General features: G+C 43.1%; 1 protein-coding gene across 1 annotated transcript in view; it reads left to right on the forward strand.

The window, feature by feature from the left end:
* Positions 1-19200, forward strand: part of LOC109223291 (ALBINO3-like protein 2, chloroplastic) — a 38674-nt gene that overhangs the window by 5310 nt on the left and 14164 nt on the right. The window contains exons 4-6 of the mRNA XM_019387546.1: positions 4909-4980; positions 16104-16205; positions 18641-18700. Coding sequence (XP_019243091.1) covers positions 4909-4980; positions 16104-16205; positions 18641-18700 — 234 coding nt within the window. The remainder of the gene's footprint in view (positions 1-4908; positions 4981-16103; positions 16206-18640; positions 18701-19200) is intronic.

Genomic DNA, 19200 nt, shown 5'->3' on the forward strand with positions numbered 1-19200 from the left:
AAATCTGAAGTCTCGCCATGTCCTGCCTGATCACCTCTCTTCACTACTTCTTGGGCCGCCCTCTACCTCTTCTCATACTCGTCAAAGTTAACCGCTTATATCTCCTTACTGGGGCGTTCGTATTTCTCCTCCGCACGTGCCCGAACCATCTGATCCTAACTTCCCGCATCTTGTCATCCATCGGGGCCACGCCCACCTTCTCCCGAATATCATCATTCCTAATCTTATCCATCCTAGTGTGCCCGCACATCCACCTCAACATCCTCATTTCTGCTACTTTCATCTTCTGGATATGAGAGTTCTTAACTGGCCAACATTCCGCCCCATACAACATGGTGGTCTAACCACCGGTATATAGAACTTACCTTTGAGCCTTAGTGGCACCTTCTTGTCACATAGGACTCCAGATGCTAACCTCCACTTCATCCACCCCACCTCTATACGGTGCGCGACATCCTCGTCGATCTCCCTATCCCCCTGGATAACCGACCCGGGATATTTGAAACTGCTTCTCTTGGGGATGACCTGTGATTCAAGTGTCACGTCCACGCCCAGTTCCCTCGACTCGGCGTTGAACTTGCACTCCAAGTATTCTGTCTTAGTCCTACTAAACTTGAAACCCTTAGACTCAAGGGCCTGTCTCCAAACCTCCAGCCTCTCGTTAACGCGGCCTCGCGTCTCATCAATCAGAACTATGTCGTCAGCGAATAACATACACCATGGCACCTCCCCTTGAATATGATGCGTCAGTGCGTCCATCACCAGGGCAAATAAAAATGGGCTGAGCGCAGATCCTTGGTGCAACCCCATCACAACCGGAAATTGCTCTGAGTCGCCTCCCACTGTCCTAACTCGAGTCTTTGCTCCATCATACATGTCCTTAATCGCCCTAATGCAAGCAACCGGCACACCTTTCGCCTCCAGACATCTCCAAAGAACCTCCCTAGGTACCTTGTCATACGCTTTCTCCAGGTCAATAAACACCATGTACAGATCCTTCTTCCTATCTCTGTACTGTTCCACCAACCTCCTAATAAGGTGGATAGCTTCCGTAGTAGAACGACCCGGCATGAACCCGAACTGGTTATCGGATATAGCCGCAGTTCTCCTCACCCTCTCTTCCACCACCCTTTCCTAAACTTTCATGGTATGACTTAGTAACTTGATACCCCTATAGTTGTTACGATCCTGGATATCTCCTTTGTTCTTGTACAACGGTGCCACCGTACTCCACCTCCACTCATCCGGCATCCTCTTTGTCCTGAAAAAATAATATTGAACAACCCAGTCAGCCACTCCAAACCTACTCTACCCACACTCCTCCAAAATTCAACCGGAATTTAGTCTGGTTTGGTCGCTATACCCTTTCTCATCTTACGCATAGCCCCCGCGACCTCCTCAACCCTAATGTGTCTACAGTACCCAAAGTCTCGGTGACTCTCGGAATGCCCCAATTCATCTAGCACAATATCCGTGTCCTCTCCTTCATTCAGAAGTTTATGAAAGTAGGCCTGCCATCTCCTCTTAATTCGTGCCTCTCCCGTCAATACTCTGCCGTCCTCATCTCTAATGCACCTCACTTGGTCCAAATCCCGAGCCTTCCTCTCTCTTGCCTTGGCCAGTCGGAAGAGCTTTTTATCCCGCCTTTGTCCCCCAATTCCTCGTACAGACGAACAAACGCAGCAGTCTTAGCCTCCGTGACCGCCAACTTCGCCTCCCTCCTAGCTACCTTATATCTCTCCTTGTTCGCTCTCCTCTCCTCCTCGTCTGTGCTCCCTGCTAACCTCAAGTACGCCGCCTTCTTCTCTTCCACTTTGCCTTGGACCACTTCATTTCACCACCAGTCGCTGTTGTGCCTGTCAGTGTAACCCTTCGAGGCCCCTAACACCTCTTTTGCCGCCACCCTAATACAGTTCGCCGTCGTCGCCCACATATCATTCGCGTCCCCACTACTCCTCCAGGCTCCCAATGTCAATAACCTCCCCTCCAACTCCTACGCTTTATCCTTAGTCAAGGCTCCCCACCTGATCCTCGATCGTCCTCGTGCCGACCTCTTCTTTCTCTTTATCATGACACCGACGTCTATCACCAAGAGTCTATGCTGCGTCGCGAGGATCTCCCCCAGAATAACCTTGCAGTCCTTACACAACCCTATATCACATCTCCTAAGGAGGATGTAGTCAATCTGGGTACTCGCCACCGTGCTTTGGAAAGTAACCAAATGCTCCTCCCTCTTCGGAAAAATGGAGTTTGCAATCACTAGCTCAAATGCCTCCGCAAAATCCAACAACGAAATACCTCCTCCGGTCCTAATCCCAAAGCCAAAGCCGCCATGCACCTTGCCATAGCCATCAGTAGTTGACCCAATATGACCATTGAAATCCCCTCCTATAAATAACTTCTCGGCAAGAGGGATACTACACACAATTTCATCCAACCCTTCCCAGAAACGCCTTTTAACCTCCTCATCCAAGCCCGTATGCGCGTAAGCGCTAACTACATTTAGAGTCCACTCCCCAACCACTAGCTTAATAGTCATTAATCTATCACTCGCCCGCCCGACCTCTACCACCGACTCTTGAAGATCCCTGTCCACCAAAATACTCACTCCATTCTTACACTCCAGAGTACCACAACTTATACCCGTCCGCATCCCTCGCCCTCGATCCTACCCTCCTAGTCTCCTGGACACAAGCTATATTAACCTTCCTCCTCCGAAGAATCTTTGCCAACTCTATAGACTTACCCGTCAGTGCTTCTATCACCTATGTTCCATGACCCAGTTCTCAACCTAGAGGCTCCCTTGTTCCCCTTGCTCCCCTTGCCTCCCGTCCCACTTCTGAGCCTTGCCCCACCATCCCGCCCCACCCAAGGACATGACCTTACTCTACCATCCCAGTCCTCAGCGACTATACCTACGACAGACTAAGGAAAATCGCTAACCCAAAAATAGGCGAAGGACCAATCTAGAAGAAAACGATATGTAGTTACAGGCACGCAAATATTATGATTATATTAATGCGGATCAAAATGGCACCAATTTAACTAACACAACGAAGATAGTGAGGGAGGCGGGAGGTACCAACTCCCGAGAGTAGAACCTGGATATTCAACTTGGTGCTACCTTCACTGCCACTTCTTCAACGACAATCGCTAGAAAAGGTCACCGGGAAGTTGGCCGTAGTGACCGTTGCTCGTCGGAGCCGGCTGAACTGTTGTGGGACAGGGCGCTTCTGAAAAGATAGCTGCCACCATGATATCTCTTGGCCTAAAATCTGACTGTACAGTAACACTCTCGCCGGCGCGTGGTTGGTCCCGCTGGGAACCCTAGATCTGCCGTCACTGCGCACAAACACAAGAGGGGGGGGGGGGAGGAAGAGAGGGGGATAGAGGAGATGGAAGTCACCAGCTCTGTGCACGCCGCCGACGTAGGTGGAAAATGGGCGGAGAAAGGGATAGCGTGGAGAGGGTAGAGGAAGGAGAGAAGGGTAGGGGGTGAGAGGGAGAAAGGAGGGAGGATCGAGGGCGAGAACTTACGTGGTGGTGATGGCCGTCGCCGGTGCCGGAGCTTGGCTTGTCACCGGTGCTGGCAGAGAGCCGTTAGACACAGTAGGGTGTGAGAGAGAAAGTTCGAAGAGAGAGAGAGCTGTTGTTACTGCTTGGGACATTTATTTCTCGGTCTTCGACCCAGTCTAGTTAGTTAATGGTCTTGAAATCATGGTTTTGAGAGTCTTTTATTTTTATTTTATTTTTTAGTTAATTTTAGAAGTTTGTAAGGGTTAGTTTACGGAATTTCGTTAGTTCGTTTTAGTTTACGTTTAATTTTAGGTAAGTTAGGGAAGGTTTTAAAGGGAACGGTTAAACGAAACGTAAACGTTAAGTTAAAGTTTTTCGGTTTTTACCTTTTCGGTTTTTCCCTTTAGGTTACCCTTTTACTTAAACCTTTCCTAAGGTACTTTCCGGGGGTTNGGTGTGAGAGAGAAAGTTCGAAGAGAGAGAGAGCTGTTGTTACTGCTTGGGACATTTATTTCTCGGTCTTCGACCCAGTCTAGTTAGTTAATGGTCTTGAAATCATGGTTTGTAGATTCTTTTTATTTTATTTTATTTTTAGAATGAGGTTTGTAGGATTCATTGTTTGCTTATTTAGTATGAGTAGGAGTTAAGACGACAATAAGTTGTATTTCGTTTTCCTGTCTTATTACCTTCAATCTGGATTCCGGGTTTGCTTTATTTTTAGTTTTTGATGACGTAGGTGGAAAATGGGCAGAGAAAGGGATAGCGTGGAGAGGGTAGAGGAAGGAGAGAAGGGTAGGGGGTGAGAGGGAGAAAGGAGGGAGGATCGAGGGCGAGAACTTACGTGGTGGTGATGGCCGTCGCCGGTGCCGGAGCTTGGCTTGTCACCGGTGCTGGCAGAGAGCCGTTAGACACAGTAGGGTGTGAGAGAGAAAGTTCGAAGAGAGAGAGAGCTGTTGTTACTGCTTGGGACATTTATTTCTCGGTCTTCGACCCAGTCTAGTTAGTTAATGGTCTTGAAATCATGGTTTGCAGATTCTTTTTATTTTATTTTATTTTATTTTTAGAATGAGGTTTGTAGGATTCATTGTTTGCTTATTTAGTATGAGTAGGAGTTAAGACGACAATAAGTTGTATTTCGTTTTCCTGGCTTATTACCTTCAATCTGGATTCCGGGTTTGCTTTATTTTTAGTTTTTGATGAAGAATTCACCTGAAAAAAGTAGATGCACCAATCGAGATTTATATTCACATGGAGGGTATGAAGAATGATAGAATGATATTTGCTTGGTTGAAGCTATCGAAATCTATGCATGAAATTTGGTTGTTTTTTTGATGAAAGTAAGATGTGGCTGAGTAATCTTGTCATCTTGATTATATTCTTATTCATTTCTAGGTGCCCTGCTTTCTTCTTTGGATTACAACTATTAGAAGAATGTCACTGGATCATCACGAAGGCTTTGATTGTGTAAGGGCACTCTTGTTTTATGCAATTCCTGTGTAGGTTATTATTCTTTTGTTATTATGGTTCTTTCTTGTACTTATTTAATTGTTTAGTCTGTTCTTTGATTATCATTCTATTGCAAGGCTCATTAATACACCTAGTACATTAGCTCAAGATTTGAAACTTTTTGTTGTTTCTCCATCTCAGAAACGATTAAAAACGAATCGTTTTTGTTTCTGCAGATAATATGCAATCCAACAACATAGCATTGATACTAACATAGTAACTCTAAAAAAAAAAGCAAGGCACATAATATCTGTAACAGTTTTTCGTAATAAATATACAAACATAAATGTTATCCCTTAAATCTAGGATTATGCAACATGAATTCTACTAGTGTGCTTATTGAAATGGACGGATGCTTGTTTTACCTTAAAAATTGCTTCCTCCCATCTCCTCCTCCAAAGAAAGATGAGATTTACACACATCCGATGAGGTTTTCTGTTCTTTTAGTGGTATCCCAAATGGTTTTCAATATTTTGAAAGTCTTCTTTTTTTTTTTTTTTTTTTTGGATTTTAACATGAAACATATTTTTATCATTTGGACAGCCCTCTTTGTGCCCTATGGACATTCAGTTAACCAACTATGCCCTAATTCTCTATTAGATAGTTATGAATTCTCCATATTTATTCCAATTTATTCAGATAAGTCAATATCACGAGAGTTACAGTGAGAGAGAATAATTAGAGTTAAGGTGTTAGAGTTGTGTTTTAATTTAAGTTGTGTATGGATATGGATTGTAATGTGAGGGTATATGGGTTGGGTTTTATGGGTTGTTGGGTTAATCAAATAAATATATAAACAAAACGAATTTTTTTTTTTTACAAACCTGCCCCCTGGCCCAGCGCTCCACGCTAGGCCTAGCGCTGGGGGCGTTAAACTTATTGTAAAGTGCGCCCCAGGCAGCGTGGGGCGTTGGTTTTGGCGATTTTTTTTGTGACTAAATTCCCCAATCCCCCGAGCGCTTTATGTACCCAATTTACATGCCCCCCGCCATTCTACCTATAATTTCTATATCTACAAAGAAAATAAGAATTCTAGTCTACTCTAACTAAAAATTAAAAAACTAAACTATGAAAATAATAAAAATTGGGTTGCCTCCCAACAAGCGCCTATTTAACGTCGCGGCACGACGCAGGGCCTCGCTTACTCATCAACGGGTACTACTTTGGTCTTCTCACGATCAATGATTCATCCCCAATAGTGCTCGACTCTGTGCCCATTTACTAAAAAATTTTCTTTCACCATGTAAAGCGCACAACTCAATTGCACCATAAGGAGTGACTCTCACCACCTCAAATGGACCTGACCATCTCGATTTTAATTTCCCAGGAAACAACTTGAGCCTAGAATTGAACAATAGTACTTGCTGGCCCGGTTCGAAGTGACGTGGCTTGATACGCTTGTCATGACATTCTTTTGTTTTCTCTTTATAAAGCTTAGCATTTTCATAAGAGTGCAACCTGAACTCATCTAACTCATTCAACTGCAAGAGTCTCTTCTTGCCCGCGACTTCAAGGTCCATATTCAACTTTTTAATGGCCTAGTACGCCTTGTGTTCAAGTTCGACATGCAAGTGACATGCCTTCCCATAAACAAGCTTATACGGCGATGCCCCAATTGGTGTTCTGTATGCAGTTCTATATGCCCACAAGGCATCATTTAACTTTGCAGCCCAATCCTTCCTATTCACACTCACTGTCTTCTCTAATATTTGCTTTATTTCTCTGTTGGACACCTCAGCTTGCCCACTTGTTTGCGGATGATATGCCGTGGCAACCCTATGGCGGACCCCATATTTAGTTAGAAGGTTATTCAACGACCGATTGCAAAAATGTGTCCCTTCATCACTAATCAAAGCGCGTGGAGTCCCAAACCTCGAGAATATGTTCTTCCTCGCAAAAGCAGCTACCACCTTGGCATGATTTTTGGCAATGCGATCGCCTTTACCATTTTGACATGTAGTCAATTGCTAGCAAGATGTATTTGTTTCCTCTGGACAATAAGAACGGTCCCATAAAGTCTATCCCCCACACATCAAAAATCTCTACCTCCAGGATGTTACTCAAAGGCAACTCATGCCTCTTTGTGATTGTTCTTGTTCTTTGACACTGGTCACGCTTCTTAACAAATGCATGGGTATCCTTGAATAGTGTTGGCCAAAAGAACCCAGATTGCAACACCTTTGCAGCTGTCCTATCGCCTGCATGATGGCCCCCATGAGGCGATGCATGACAATCATACAACACTAATTTCACCTCCTTTCCGGAATGCATCTCCTCATCAACTGATCAACACACTGCCTGTACAAGAATGGCTCATCCCAGTAGTAGAAGTTCACATCATGTAGAAACTTCTTTCTAGCTTCAGATTCAATTTTAGGAGGAAGTACCCCACTCACAAGATATTTCACATAATTCGCGTACCATGGGGGGGGGGGGGGGGGGGGTCTTGGGTGAGAGCAAAAAGTTGCTCATTAGGGAATGCCTCCTTAATTTGTCCACCCTTCTCCACGTGGTCATGATTTTCCAACCTTGATAGATTATCAGCTACTTGGTTCTCTGTACCCTTCCGATCTCGTATTTCTACATCAAATTCTTGCAACAACAAAACCCAGTGCATCAATCTAGCCTTGGATTCCTTTTTTGTAAATAGATACTTGATTGTTGCATGATCGGTATGGACTATGACTTTTGGTCCCACCAAGTATGCCCGAAATTTCTGAACGGCCCACACAACGGCCAACAACTCCTTTTCGGTGGTGGTGTAATTCAGTTGTGCTTCATCAAGAGTCTTACTCGTATAGTATATCGAGTAAAACATCTTGTCCTTCCTCTGGCCTAGCACTGCCCCAATCGCATGGTCACTTGCATCACACATAAGTTCAAATGGTAAGGACCAATCCGGTGCCGCAATAATGCGGGCAACCACCAACTTTTTTTTGAGCTCTTCAAATGCATTCAGGCAGGCTTCATCAAAATTGAAGGTTACATCCTTTTCAAGCAACCTGCACAAGGGAGTCGCAATCTTTGAAAAATCCTTAATAAAGCGTCTATAGAACCTTACGTGTCCCAAGAAACTCCGGACACCCTTCACAGAAATAGGTGGAGGTAATTTTTCAATTGCCTCCACCTTCGCCTTATCAACCTCAATGCCATTCCTTGACACTCTATGGCCCAACACGATGCCTTCTTGTACTATAAAATTGACACTTTTCCCAATTTAACACCAAATTTGTTTCTTCACAACGGGCCAACACCTTGCTCAAATTCTTCAAACAATCATCATAAGAAGACCCAAAGACTGAAAAATCATCCATGAAGACTTCCACAAATATTTCCACCATATCAGTGAAAATAGCCATCATGCACTTCTGGAAAGTGGTCGGTGCATTACAAAGACCAAACGGCATTCGCTTGAAAGCGAAAGTACCGTACGGACATGTAAAAGTGGTCTTCTCCTGATCCTCTAGCATATAACAATCTGGTTGTACCCCGAATAACCATCAAGTAAGCATTAATATTCATGCCCCGCCAATCTGTCCAACATTTGGTCAATGAATGGAAGTGAGAAGTGGTCTTTGCGGGTTGCCTTGTTGAGCTTTCTGTAATCAATGCAAACTATCCACCTCGTCACTGTGCGAGTAGGAATTAGTCATTTTTCTCATTCTCTACCACAACCATCCCCCACTTTTTAGGCACACATTGCACTGGGCTTACCCAGTTGCTGTCAGAAATAGGAAAGATGATACCTGCATCGAGCCACTTAATTACTTCCTTCTTCACGACCTTTTTCATAATGGGATTTATTCTCCTTTGTTGCTCAACACTGGGGCAATGTCCATCTTCCAGAAAGATTTTAATGCATGCAAAATGATGGACTGATTCCTTTGATGTCAGCAATTGTCCACCCAATAGCCTTTTTATGCTCACGAAGTATTCTAAGCAATTTTTCTTCTTGCACATTGGTCAAGTTGGATGAGATAATCACTGGCAATGTCTCAGAGTTCCCCAAATAAGCATAGCGCAGATGTGCTGGAAGGGGCTTAAGCTCTAGCTTTGGAGCTTCTTCAATAAATGCTTAGGAGGGGTCAGAGTGACAGGCCTGTCTAACTCCTCAAATTTCCCAAACATGGACATAACTACAAGACATGTCAAGTACTTGCTCAATTTCTCCATCATCTCATCTTCAGTGTCTTCTTCATCCCCAATCAAGGCTCGTTCAAGAGGATCTATGGGGCTCATATACGTCACCAATGACGTCACATCACTTTCCACTACAGAAATCATGATAGCTCTTCATAATGGGCTGGCAATCTGAGTGCTTTATACATATTGAATACCTCCACTTGGTCACCCACTCTCATCGTCATCTTTCCTTCACATACATCAATTATAGCTCGGCCTGTGGCTAGGAATGGACGCCCCAAAATAAATGGGACTTCCTGATCAGGCTCATAGTCCAAGATAATAAAATCAGCAAGGAATATGAAAGAACCCACTTGAACTAACACATCTTCAATTACACCTTCAGGATAAGCAAGGGAGCGATCAGCCAGCTACAAAATCACCGTGGTTGGGCGCGGTTCACCCAACCCCAACTGTCTGAACACAGATAGCGGCATCAAGTTGATGCTCGCCCCAAGATCAGACAAAGCTCGCCCGATTGTGTGCTTACCAATCGAGATTTGGATAGTGAAACTACCCGGATCCTTCAATTTCTGAGGTAGCTTGCTTTGAATTCTTGAGCTACATTCTTCAGGAGTGCCATACCCTCAAACTCTGTCAACCTCTTTTTATTTGCCACTATATCCTTGATGTATTCGGCATATTGGGCACTTCTTGCAGGATTTTTACCGGTGGAATATTGATTTGCACCTGCTTCAAAATATCAAGAAACATTTTATAAACGGCATTATCCTTCAGTTTTTGCAATCTCTAAGGGAACGGAGGTGGTGGCCTCGCAACTAATGGTGGGGGTTGCTTAGCCACCGCCTCTTCAGCCTGGCTTCTCTGGCTCCTTTGCTTTTGCTGATTCTGCATCCATGGTGGTCGGTTTCTCATGAAAAGTCACTTGCTTCCTCTTTTTCGACGGGACTTCTTCTAACTGTCTCCCATTCCTCAACGATACAACATTAATAGATGCCTTAGGATTAGCCTCAGTGTCGCTTGGAAGAGCTGCAACTGGTAAAGTATTTTGGGCATTGGCAAGTTGCCCCATTTGTCGCTCCAAATTTTGAATCGTTGCAGCGTGGGCTGCTGCTTGAGCTTGTTGGTCAGCCATTAATTTCTTCATCGTCTCCTCAAGGTGACTCGTCGGGTTTGTAGGTTGTTCAGCCTGAGATGGTCTATATTGCTGTTGAGGCGCTTGTGGCCTGTACTGATTCTGAGCACCTTGATTTCCACCTAAGAGAAGTTTGGGTGGTTCCTCCAGTTAGGATTGTAAGTGTTCCCATATTGGTTTGTCTGGCCACTATTTGCATTACCCACAAAATAGACAGACTCTGGATTAACTGGGCATAAGTCGCTCATGTGACCCTCTCCACATACTTCACAAAATATTTTAACTTGTTGCACTGGTTGGGCTTGTTACTTGGTAATAACCAAGGTCATCTGATTGACTTGGTTGGCCAATGTGGCAATCTGCGCTGATAATGCAGACACGACATCTAACTCGAGAACCCCTGCAGATTTTTGCACTGTGTGTCTGCCCATCTCTCCTTGCCAATCAGGATTGCTTTTGGAGAATTTGTTCAATAATGCATATATCTCATCGATGCTTTTCTCCAACACTTGACCTCCCGCTGCAGCATCTACCACAATCTTTGTCTCAGGATGTAGCCATTCTATGGAAGTGTGAGCTAACACTTCATTTGTCTGGTTGTGATGAGGACAGTCTCTGACCAGCCCCTTGAACCTTTCCCAAGCTGAGTATAAAGACTCCCCCGATTTCTGTTTGAAGGCGACTATCTCACTTATGATCTTTGCAGTTTTGCCTGAAGGAAAGAATACAACAACAACAACATACCCAGTATTATCACACACCGTGGGATCTGGGGAGGGTAGTGTGTACGCAGATCTTACCCCTACCCTATAAGAATGAGGCTGTTTCCAATAGACCCTCGGCTCAGGAAAGCATAAGTACCATAATAATGAAAATAGACAAGAAGGATAGTACCAAAAGGCCATATAAAAGCAGAATAAAAACAACAAGATAGTAAGATGATCAACAATGAAAGAAAATAACGGTTAGTCATACAAACCTACTACCAACCAAAAGCGAGACTGTGCGTCAATACTACTGTTATGAACACTCTAGACTACCTACTCTACTACCCTAATTCCCGATCTCCATACCTTCCTATCAAGGGTCAATGTTCCCGGTCAGCTGAAGCTGCGCCATGTCTTGCCTAATCACCTCTCCCCACCTATTCTTAGGCCTACCTCTACCTCTTCGTAGACCCTCCAATGTCAACCTCACACCTCCTCACCGGGGCGTCTGTGCTCCTCCTCCTCATATGACCAAACCACCTAAGTCGCGCTTCCCGCATCTTGTCCTCAATAGGGGTCACACCCACCTTGTCGCGAATAACCTCATTTCTAATCCTATCTAACCTGGTGTGCCCATATATCCATCCCAACATCCTCATCTCTGCTACCTTTATCTTCTGGACATGAGCGATCTTGACTGGCCAACACTCAACCCCATACAGCATCGTTGGTCTGTCCACCACTCTGTAGAACTTACCCTTAAGTTTCGGTGGCACCTTCTTGTAACACAACACCGGAAGCGAGTCTCCATTTCATCCATGCCTCCCCAATGCGATGTGTGACATCTTCATCAATCTCCCTATCCCCTGAATAATAGACCCAAGGTACTTAAAACTCCCTCCTAGGGATGACCTGCGAGTCCAACCTCACCTCCCCTTCCCCTCTTTGAGTCTCGCCACTGAACTTGCACTCCAAGTATTCTGTCTTGGTCTTGCTCAACTTGAAACCTTTAGATTCCAGGGTCTGCCTCCATACCTCTAACTGCGCGTTCGCATCGTCTCGTGTCTCGTCGATCAATACAATATCACCTGCAAATAGTATACACCACGACACCTCCCCTTGGATGTGGCGCGTCAGTACGTCCATCACCAGAGCAAATAAAAAAGGGCTGAGTGAGACCCCTGATGCAACCCCATTATTACCGGGAAATGGTCTGAGTCTCCACCTACCGTCCTCGCTCGGGTCTTTACTCCATCATACATGTCCTTAATCAACCTAACGTAGGCAACAGGTACACCTCTAGCCTCCAAACACCGCCACAAAACCTCTCTCGGAACTTTATCGTACGCCTTTCCTAAGTCGATGAACACCATATGCAAGTCCTTCTTTCTCTCCCTATACTGCTCCATCAATCTCCTAATAAGGTGGATGGCTTCTGTAGTTGAACGCCCCGGCATAAACCCAAACTGGTTCTCGGAAATAGACGCACTCCTTCTCACCCTTAGCTCTACCACTTTCTCCCAGACTTTCATAGTATGGCTAAGCGCTTGATACCCCGATAGTTATTGCAATTTTGGAAATCACTCTTGTTCTTGTATACAGGAACCATCATGCTCCACCTCCACTCTTCGGGCATCTTCTCCGTTCTAAAAATGACATTAAATAACCTAGTGAGCCACTCCAAGCCTGCCTTGCCCGCACTCTTCCAAAACTCCACTAGGAGTTCATCCGGCCCGGTCGCTTTGCATCTGCTCATCTTACGCATAGCCCCCTCAACTTCATCAACTCTAATCCGCCTACAATACCCAAAGTCACAGCGACACCCGGAGTGTTCCAAATCACCCAGTACAATGCTCCTTTCCCCCTCCTTGTTCAAGAGACTATGGAAGTAGGTCTTCCATCTTCGACGAATAAAACCCTCATCCAACAAAACTCTACCTTCTTCGTCTTTGATGCACTTCACTTGGTCCAAGTCACGCACCTCCCTTTTTCGCGTCTTGGCTAACCTGCACAACCTTTTATCCCCACCTCGGCCCTCGAGTTCCTCCTACAAATGACTAAAAGCTGTAGTCTTGGCCGCCGTAACTGCTAGTTTTGCCTCTTTCTTAGCCAACTTATAATGCTCCCTATTCACCCTCTTCTCCTCATCGTCTACACTTTCCACTAGCTTCAGATATGCTGCTTTCTTGATTTCCACTTTTCCTTGCACCTCTCCATTCCACCACCAGTCTCCCTTGTGACCACCAGAGTAACCCATGAATTTTGCCAAAAATTTCCTCGCCAGATCATTCCATGATGTAATAGAATTAGCTGGTTCCGCCTTCAACCATCGCTTTGCTTCGCCAAACAGAGAGAACGGGAACAGTGTGAGCCTGGAGTGACTCCGTTAGTGATATAAGTACCACTAATCTCCAAGAAGTTCAGGATGTGCTGTTGTGGATCCTCGTGTGGAAGACCCATAAACTGCCCATTCGCATGTAGTAGTTGGATCATGCTCTGTTTCAGCTCAAAGTGCCCAGTGATTCTGGGCTTCACAATGCTGGAGGTGACATTAGCAATGCTGGGCATCGCCACCTCCTGAACAGCCATATGTTGCTCCTCTGTTATGTCCACAGGAAATTGAACAAGTGCCTGAAGATTATCTGTGTCCCCTTGCTTCCCTCAACCTTCTGTGAAATGTTCTCTCAGGTTCAGGGTCAAAGCCTTGAAGTCTATCCTGGCTTCTAGCCCTTTGCATTTAATCAAAGTTCCTGAGAGCAGAGCAACAATTAAGAAACGTTAGACTTGACGAAATAAACAATTAAACCAAAAACTAGAAAGTAATCAATATTCAAGTCCCCGACAACGGCTGTTGAGTTGTCCCACATCGGAGGGATTTGAGGTCCTTGGTCTCCTTATATGGCTTGGACAATCCTCACCTCATAAGTTAGCTTTTGGGGTTGAGTTAGGCCCAAGGTCCATTCTTATCATGGTATCAGAGCCAGGCTCATCCCAATTATTGTTACCGATGTTGGGCCCCCATTTATGTTGTCCACGCTCCAGAGGCCTGGGCGTAGGGGGGGGGGGTGTTGAGTTGTCCCACATCGGAGGGATTTGAGGTACTTGGTCTCCTTATATGGCTTGGACAATCCTCACCTCATAAGTTAGCTTTTGGGGTTGAGTTAGGCCCAAGGATAAGAATGGAACTTGGGCCTAACTCAACCCCAAAAGCTAGCTTATGAGGTGAGGATTGCCCAAGACCATATAAGGAGACCAAGATACCCATAACCCACCGATGTGGGACACAACTCAACACCCCCCCTCCCCCCTCACGCCCAGGCCTGCAACTGGAGCGTGGACAATATAAATGGGGGCCCAACATCGGTGACAATAAATTGGGATGGGCCTGACTCTGATACCATGATAAGAATGGAACTTGGGCCTAACTCAACCCCAAAAGCTAGCTTATGAGGTGAGTATGGCCCAAGACCATATAAGGAGACCAAGATACCAATAACCCACCGATGTGGGACACAACTCAACAACGGCGCCAAAAATTTTTCGCTCCCAAACGCACACGCAAGTGTACGTTGTCGAACAAGTAATTAAATAACAAGTCAAGTGTCGAACCCATAGAGACTTATTTAACTACCCATTAAATTCACCAAAATTGTTATTCAGTCGAGTCAATCCGAATTCAAAAGTGTGATTATACTAAACAATAGTTCTAACTAGTAACTAAATTATCAAGCAGCAAAATGGTTATTATGTATTCTGTAGAGACAAATATTCCATGGTTGTGATCGATTCACCAATCATATTGTGCTCTCGTTAACTCTCTCTTTCATACAATTCACTCGTGCGTTCTCCCGAAGTACTACACTACTACTCGCCTATTCAGAATAGATTAACGTCTATATTCCTATGGAATCAATCTATTAAGGACGCATTAAGATTACGATGTTTAATTAAGCACGGTGACTATTCCTATCCTAACCACAAATCCTCCCCCAGAGTTAAGATCATGCTCTCTTCAATTCTTCTCTAATCTAAACATGGCTTTCCCAAGCATAGCATAGATAGTAAATAGAACCTAACTGTTGGCCAGACAATTAAGCAATTAATCACAGAATTGAAGAAGCAACCATATATTGGTGAATTATAATTAAGGTTAAGTCAACTTTAAACAACAATTTTCATGGCTAAATCACAACCCCAGAACTATGGGTTTTAGCCACTCATGATAATATCAAAAACTCATTCACAAGTGTTGAATAATTGAAAATACTAAGAAAAGATGAAGAAAACTGAGATATCCTTGCTCCCGAATATTCCTCGTGTGTATTTTTCCTTCAAAGTGGCGTCACCCCTCTCAAAATAGGCTGGCGTCACCCCTCTCAAAATAGGCTTAGCCTTGCTTTTATACGCGTTGGGTAGGTTTTGGGCCGAAATAACCTTGTCCTGGGCAAAGTTGGAGAAGTTTCCGTCACCAGCGCCCAGGGCAGTGTGGGGTGCTAGCCCGGGCGCTGGGAAAATAAGCATTCTGGAAATGGCGCCACAGGTAGCGCGCCATGCTGCCTGTGGCGCTACAATGGCCAATTTTTCATCTTTTACTTCTTTTTGACTCTAATCTCGTACCTTTCGCCCCCTATTGCCTCCAGATGATTCCTAAATATAAAAATACCATGAATAAGCATAAATCATTACATTTCACATCCGAAATCCACGAAACACGAATAAAACATGAGGCGATATGCATATAAATATATATATATATATTTTAAGCTAAATATTAAACTCCCACAAAACTCCACTCAGTTATCCCCTTGATTTTCTCCGGATTCCTCTAAAAGAACCATTTTGCTTCTTGTTCACCTCCTTCTCTACAAGCTCCTAACCACTGCCTTCATTTTTTCTTTTGTGAATATAGATTATAGAGCATGTTCGATTTTTTATGAAGGACTTTAATAGCATAACTAGATAGTTTACTATTTGTTACAAAATTATTTCTGGTTAGTAGTCCAAGTCTTGCAATTATATACTATGTAAAGCTTCGGAATTCTTTTGGGTTTTTTTTCCTACTCGATGATACTGATTTCCATTTCATTTCATTGTAGGGGGGTATTCTTTGGTTCCAGAACTTGACTGAGTTCCCTAGTGGTGTTTTAGGGCCAGTCATTCCTTTACTGATTGCGGGCTTGCATTATGTCAATGTTCAGGTATCTTGCTTTTATCAACTTGAGTGTTACTGCTTATCTGTTTTGTTGTTTTCTTTCTTTGTGTTACCGGAGTTTCATTATGGGATTAAGAGACCTATCCGTTGTTCTCGTCCTTGGTACTAGATACAGTTTCACATATAATTTCTTTTCTGTTTGGCGGGTTGGCTGCCATCCAATATAATCATTGAAATGCAGGGTAAGGCTGCGTATAATAGACCCTTGTGGTCCGGCCTTCCTGGACCCTGCCCATAGCGGGAGCTTAGTGCACCGGGCTGCCCTTTAGGCATTTGATCATCAACATGAACCATCACTTTATGTATAAGACATGTTCATTTGAGGCCCACCCTGCAAGGGGTGATGGGTCTTGGATACTGTTTCAAGTTTGGGGCAGGCCTGAAGCAAGTAGGTAAAAGGAAAAAAAAAATCTTCTACAGTTCTATAGGTATCAGACACCTATATACCAGCATCAGTTTTGTTTTTAAATATTTTTTCCATTGTCCAGTGCTTGTTTATTGTCAATACTTACTAGATTTGCCTTTACTTTCTTGCCCCTTCACATTTTTGAGCTTTTTGATATACTGTTGCAAGGAAAAATAATCCATTCTTGCACGGTTTTGAATGCTAGGAACTCTTCTCCCAAACAATATAGGAACTGTAAATCTGTAAACATTGAGTTCTGTAATCTCAGATCCCCTTCGGTGCTCAAAACTCTCGAGGATCTAAGATTTAACCAACAGGTGGATTTTCATGTTACCTCTATTCAGTTAACTTATAAGACCTGCTCGATAAAGTTCGATCTTCCCAAATGGTGGTGTAGAATCTTAGAGAAGAGAGGATTTCATCTTGGTTTGGATGATCACCGAGCAAAGGCTTAAACTTCCTGGAGGACTTGAGTTCAGCAGTTGGCAGATTGGTTAGGAAGCAAAGAATACTTACGAAATTGCCTCCTCTTGTTATTTTGTGCTTACTGCTCTTCTGTTATAAAATCTCCCTTGTTTCTCCATTTTCCCCAAAAAAGCATCTTGAAAAATGGGTTCCTAGAAGTTTTACGTGCAAAAACTTAAAAAATAAGAAAGAAAGGAGCCACCTCGAGAAGATTCACATGAGTGAAAATCATGCACATATGTTTAGGTGATACCGAGACACAAGTTCGAGCTATGCTTAGAACTTGTTGGCATGAGCTTTATGTGAGAAATTGAAGATACCTCCTTCAGATGCATATACTGGAAGGGGGAGATTTGTGCATCCAACCCATGTTTTAAGGAAAGATGTTTTCTTCCTCTGGTAAGAATTTCAAATGTCTACAGATTTGGCCGGTAGGCCAATGATCTCTTCACATTGCTATTGTTGACATTGCTATCATTTGCCTATGTCATTGATGACATTGGTATCCTATTCTTCACCTTTATAAATACAAAAGTTCTTTTGTATTTGCAACACGCCAAACACACTGAACGAAAAGTAATACAGAGAACAAGTGAGCAATTCACAGAGTGAGAAGTAAAATATTTTGTGAGGAAATACAGAGAGTGCAAGTGATATAGTAGTGAGGTGAAAAATCAAAAGAGGGTTATTTCTTTTGAGTGTGTAGTGGTATTTGGAGTATTTTACACAGACCTTCAAAGTGTAAAATTCCTTACTATAGTAAAATTAGTTGCTCTTCTTGGAGTTGTGGTTTTTCCCTCAGAAGGGTTTTTCATGAAAAAATTTTGGTGTCCTTGTTACTCCTTTTTTTGTTCTTGTTGATTATCGTATCTCGATGCTACGTTATCATTTCTTTGTTACCATGAATATTATTTATATGGCCTATTTAGTCCCAACAAATAGTGCAGTGGAAGAGATTTATCTGATAATGCTTGCATTCATTGCGGTGGTGGGTTAGAAAGATTTGAGAAGGTTGAGCCATGGAAATGACAGTGTGTTTTCAGAGGATTAATAGGATGAATAATCTGATAGTGTGATGTAAATTCAAAGTGAATGAGAGAGAATCACCGTAGTTTTTTTTTTTAGTCGTGTTGTTGGGGGGGGGGGGGGTTGGAGAAAGACAGATAATCACCAAAAAGATATATGAGGAAAGTGGGAAGAATATTATAAGTAGTTGGCTGAGTTGTAGGTGACGGGATTTGAAAAGCATGATATGGTCTTATCTACCCTAAATAATGTTATCTACTCCTAATCAAAAATATAAATAAATAAGAAAGAAAAACACCATTTGGTGTTTCTAGTGGTTACATTTAAAAAGAGGGTTTTCCCTAAAATTTCTCCTGCCCTTATGCACCTTACTCAAAATTTATAATTTTTTTAAAGGCAGCACATTGTATTTTATTATTCAGTGAGTTTGGTCTAGTTTCTTATGGAAGTGATAATCCAGCAGGTTCTCCATGCAGAGACATGCTTTTTTATAGCTGATATCTTCTCTTCCTATTACTCTTCAGGTATCCTTTCAGAAATCTTCAGTTGGAAATATAAGTGGATTACTGGGATTATTAGCCAAGGTCAGTAATCTGTCTAGAAATTTATGTGACATCTGCTTTAGTAAAAAGGTTCTTATTGTTAGAAAGAGAAATTTATGAAATGGGGTTTTCTTCATTATGCTGTATAATTACAGAACATAACCAATCTCTATTCAAACTCCATTGTAGAAGTATATCTTTAATTTTCGGTTATCTTATTGCAAGAGTCCTATCCTATGAATTGGAGAAAAGCTAAAAAATTCTCCCTCCGTTCCAAAAGGAATACCTAGTTTCGGAGTATGAGGATCAAAGCATATAATTTTTGAAGTGCATTCGGATACCGATTTCCAAATTCATTTGAAATATAATTTAAATATCTACACATAATATTAAAGATTAAAAATTATATTTTTCCTATAAAATGTTTTTTAAGAAGTTTGAATTGTACTCAGAAGAACTGCTCGATTCTTCAAACAGCAGCATCGTCATCCTTTTTGGGATGAAAGGAGTGCATGATATTTTGTTTAAATATCTAATTATCC

The sequence above is a fragment of the Nicotiana attenuata genome, chromosome 3 (assembly GCF_001879085.1).
Source record: "Nicotiana attenuata strain UT chromosome 3, NIATTr2, whole genome shotgun sequence".
NCBI classification, from domain to species: Eukaryota; Viridiplantae; Streptophyta; class Magnoliopsida; order Solanales; family Solanaceae; genus Nicotiana; species Nicotiana attenuata.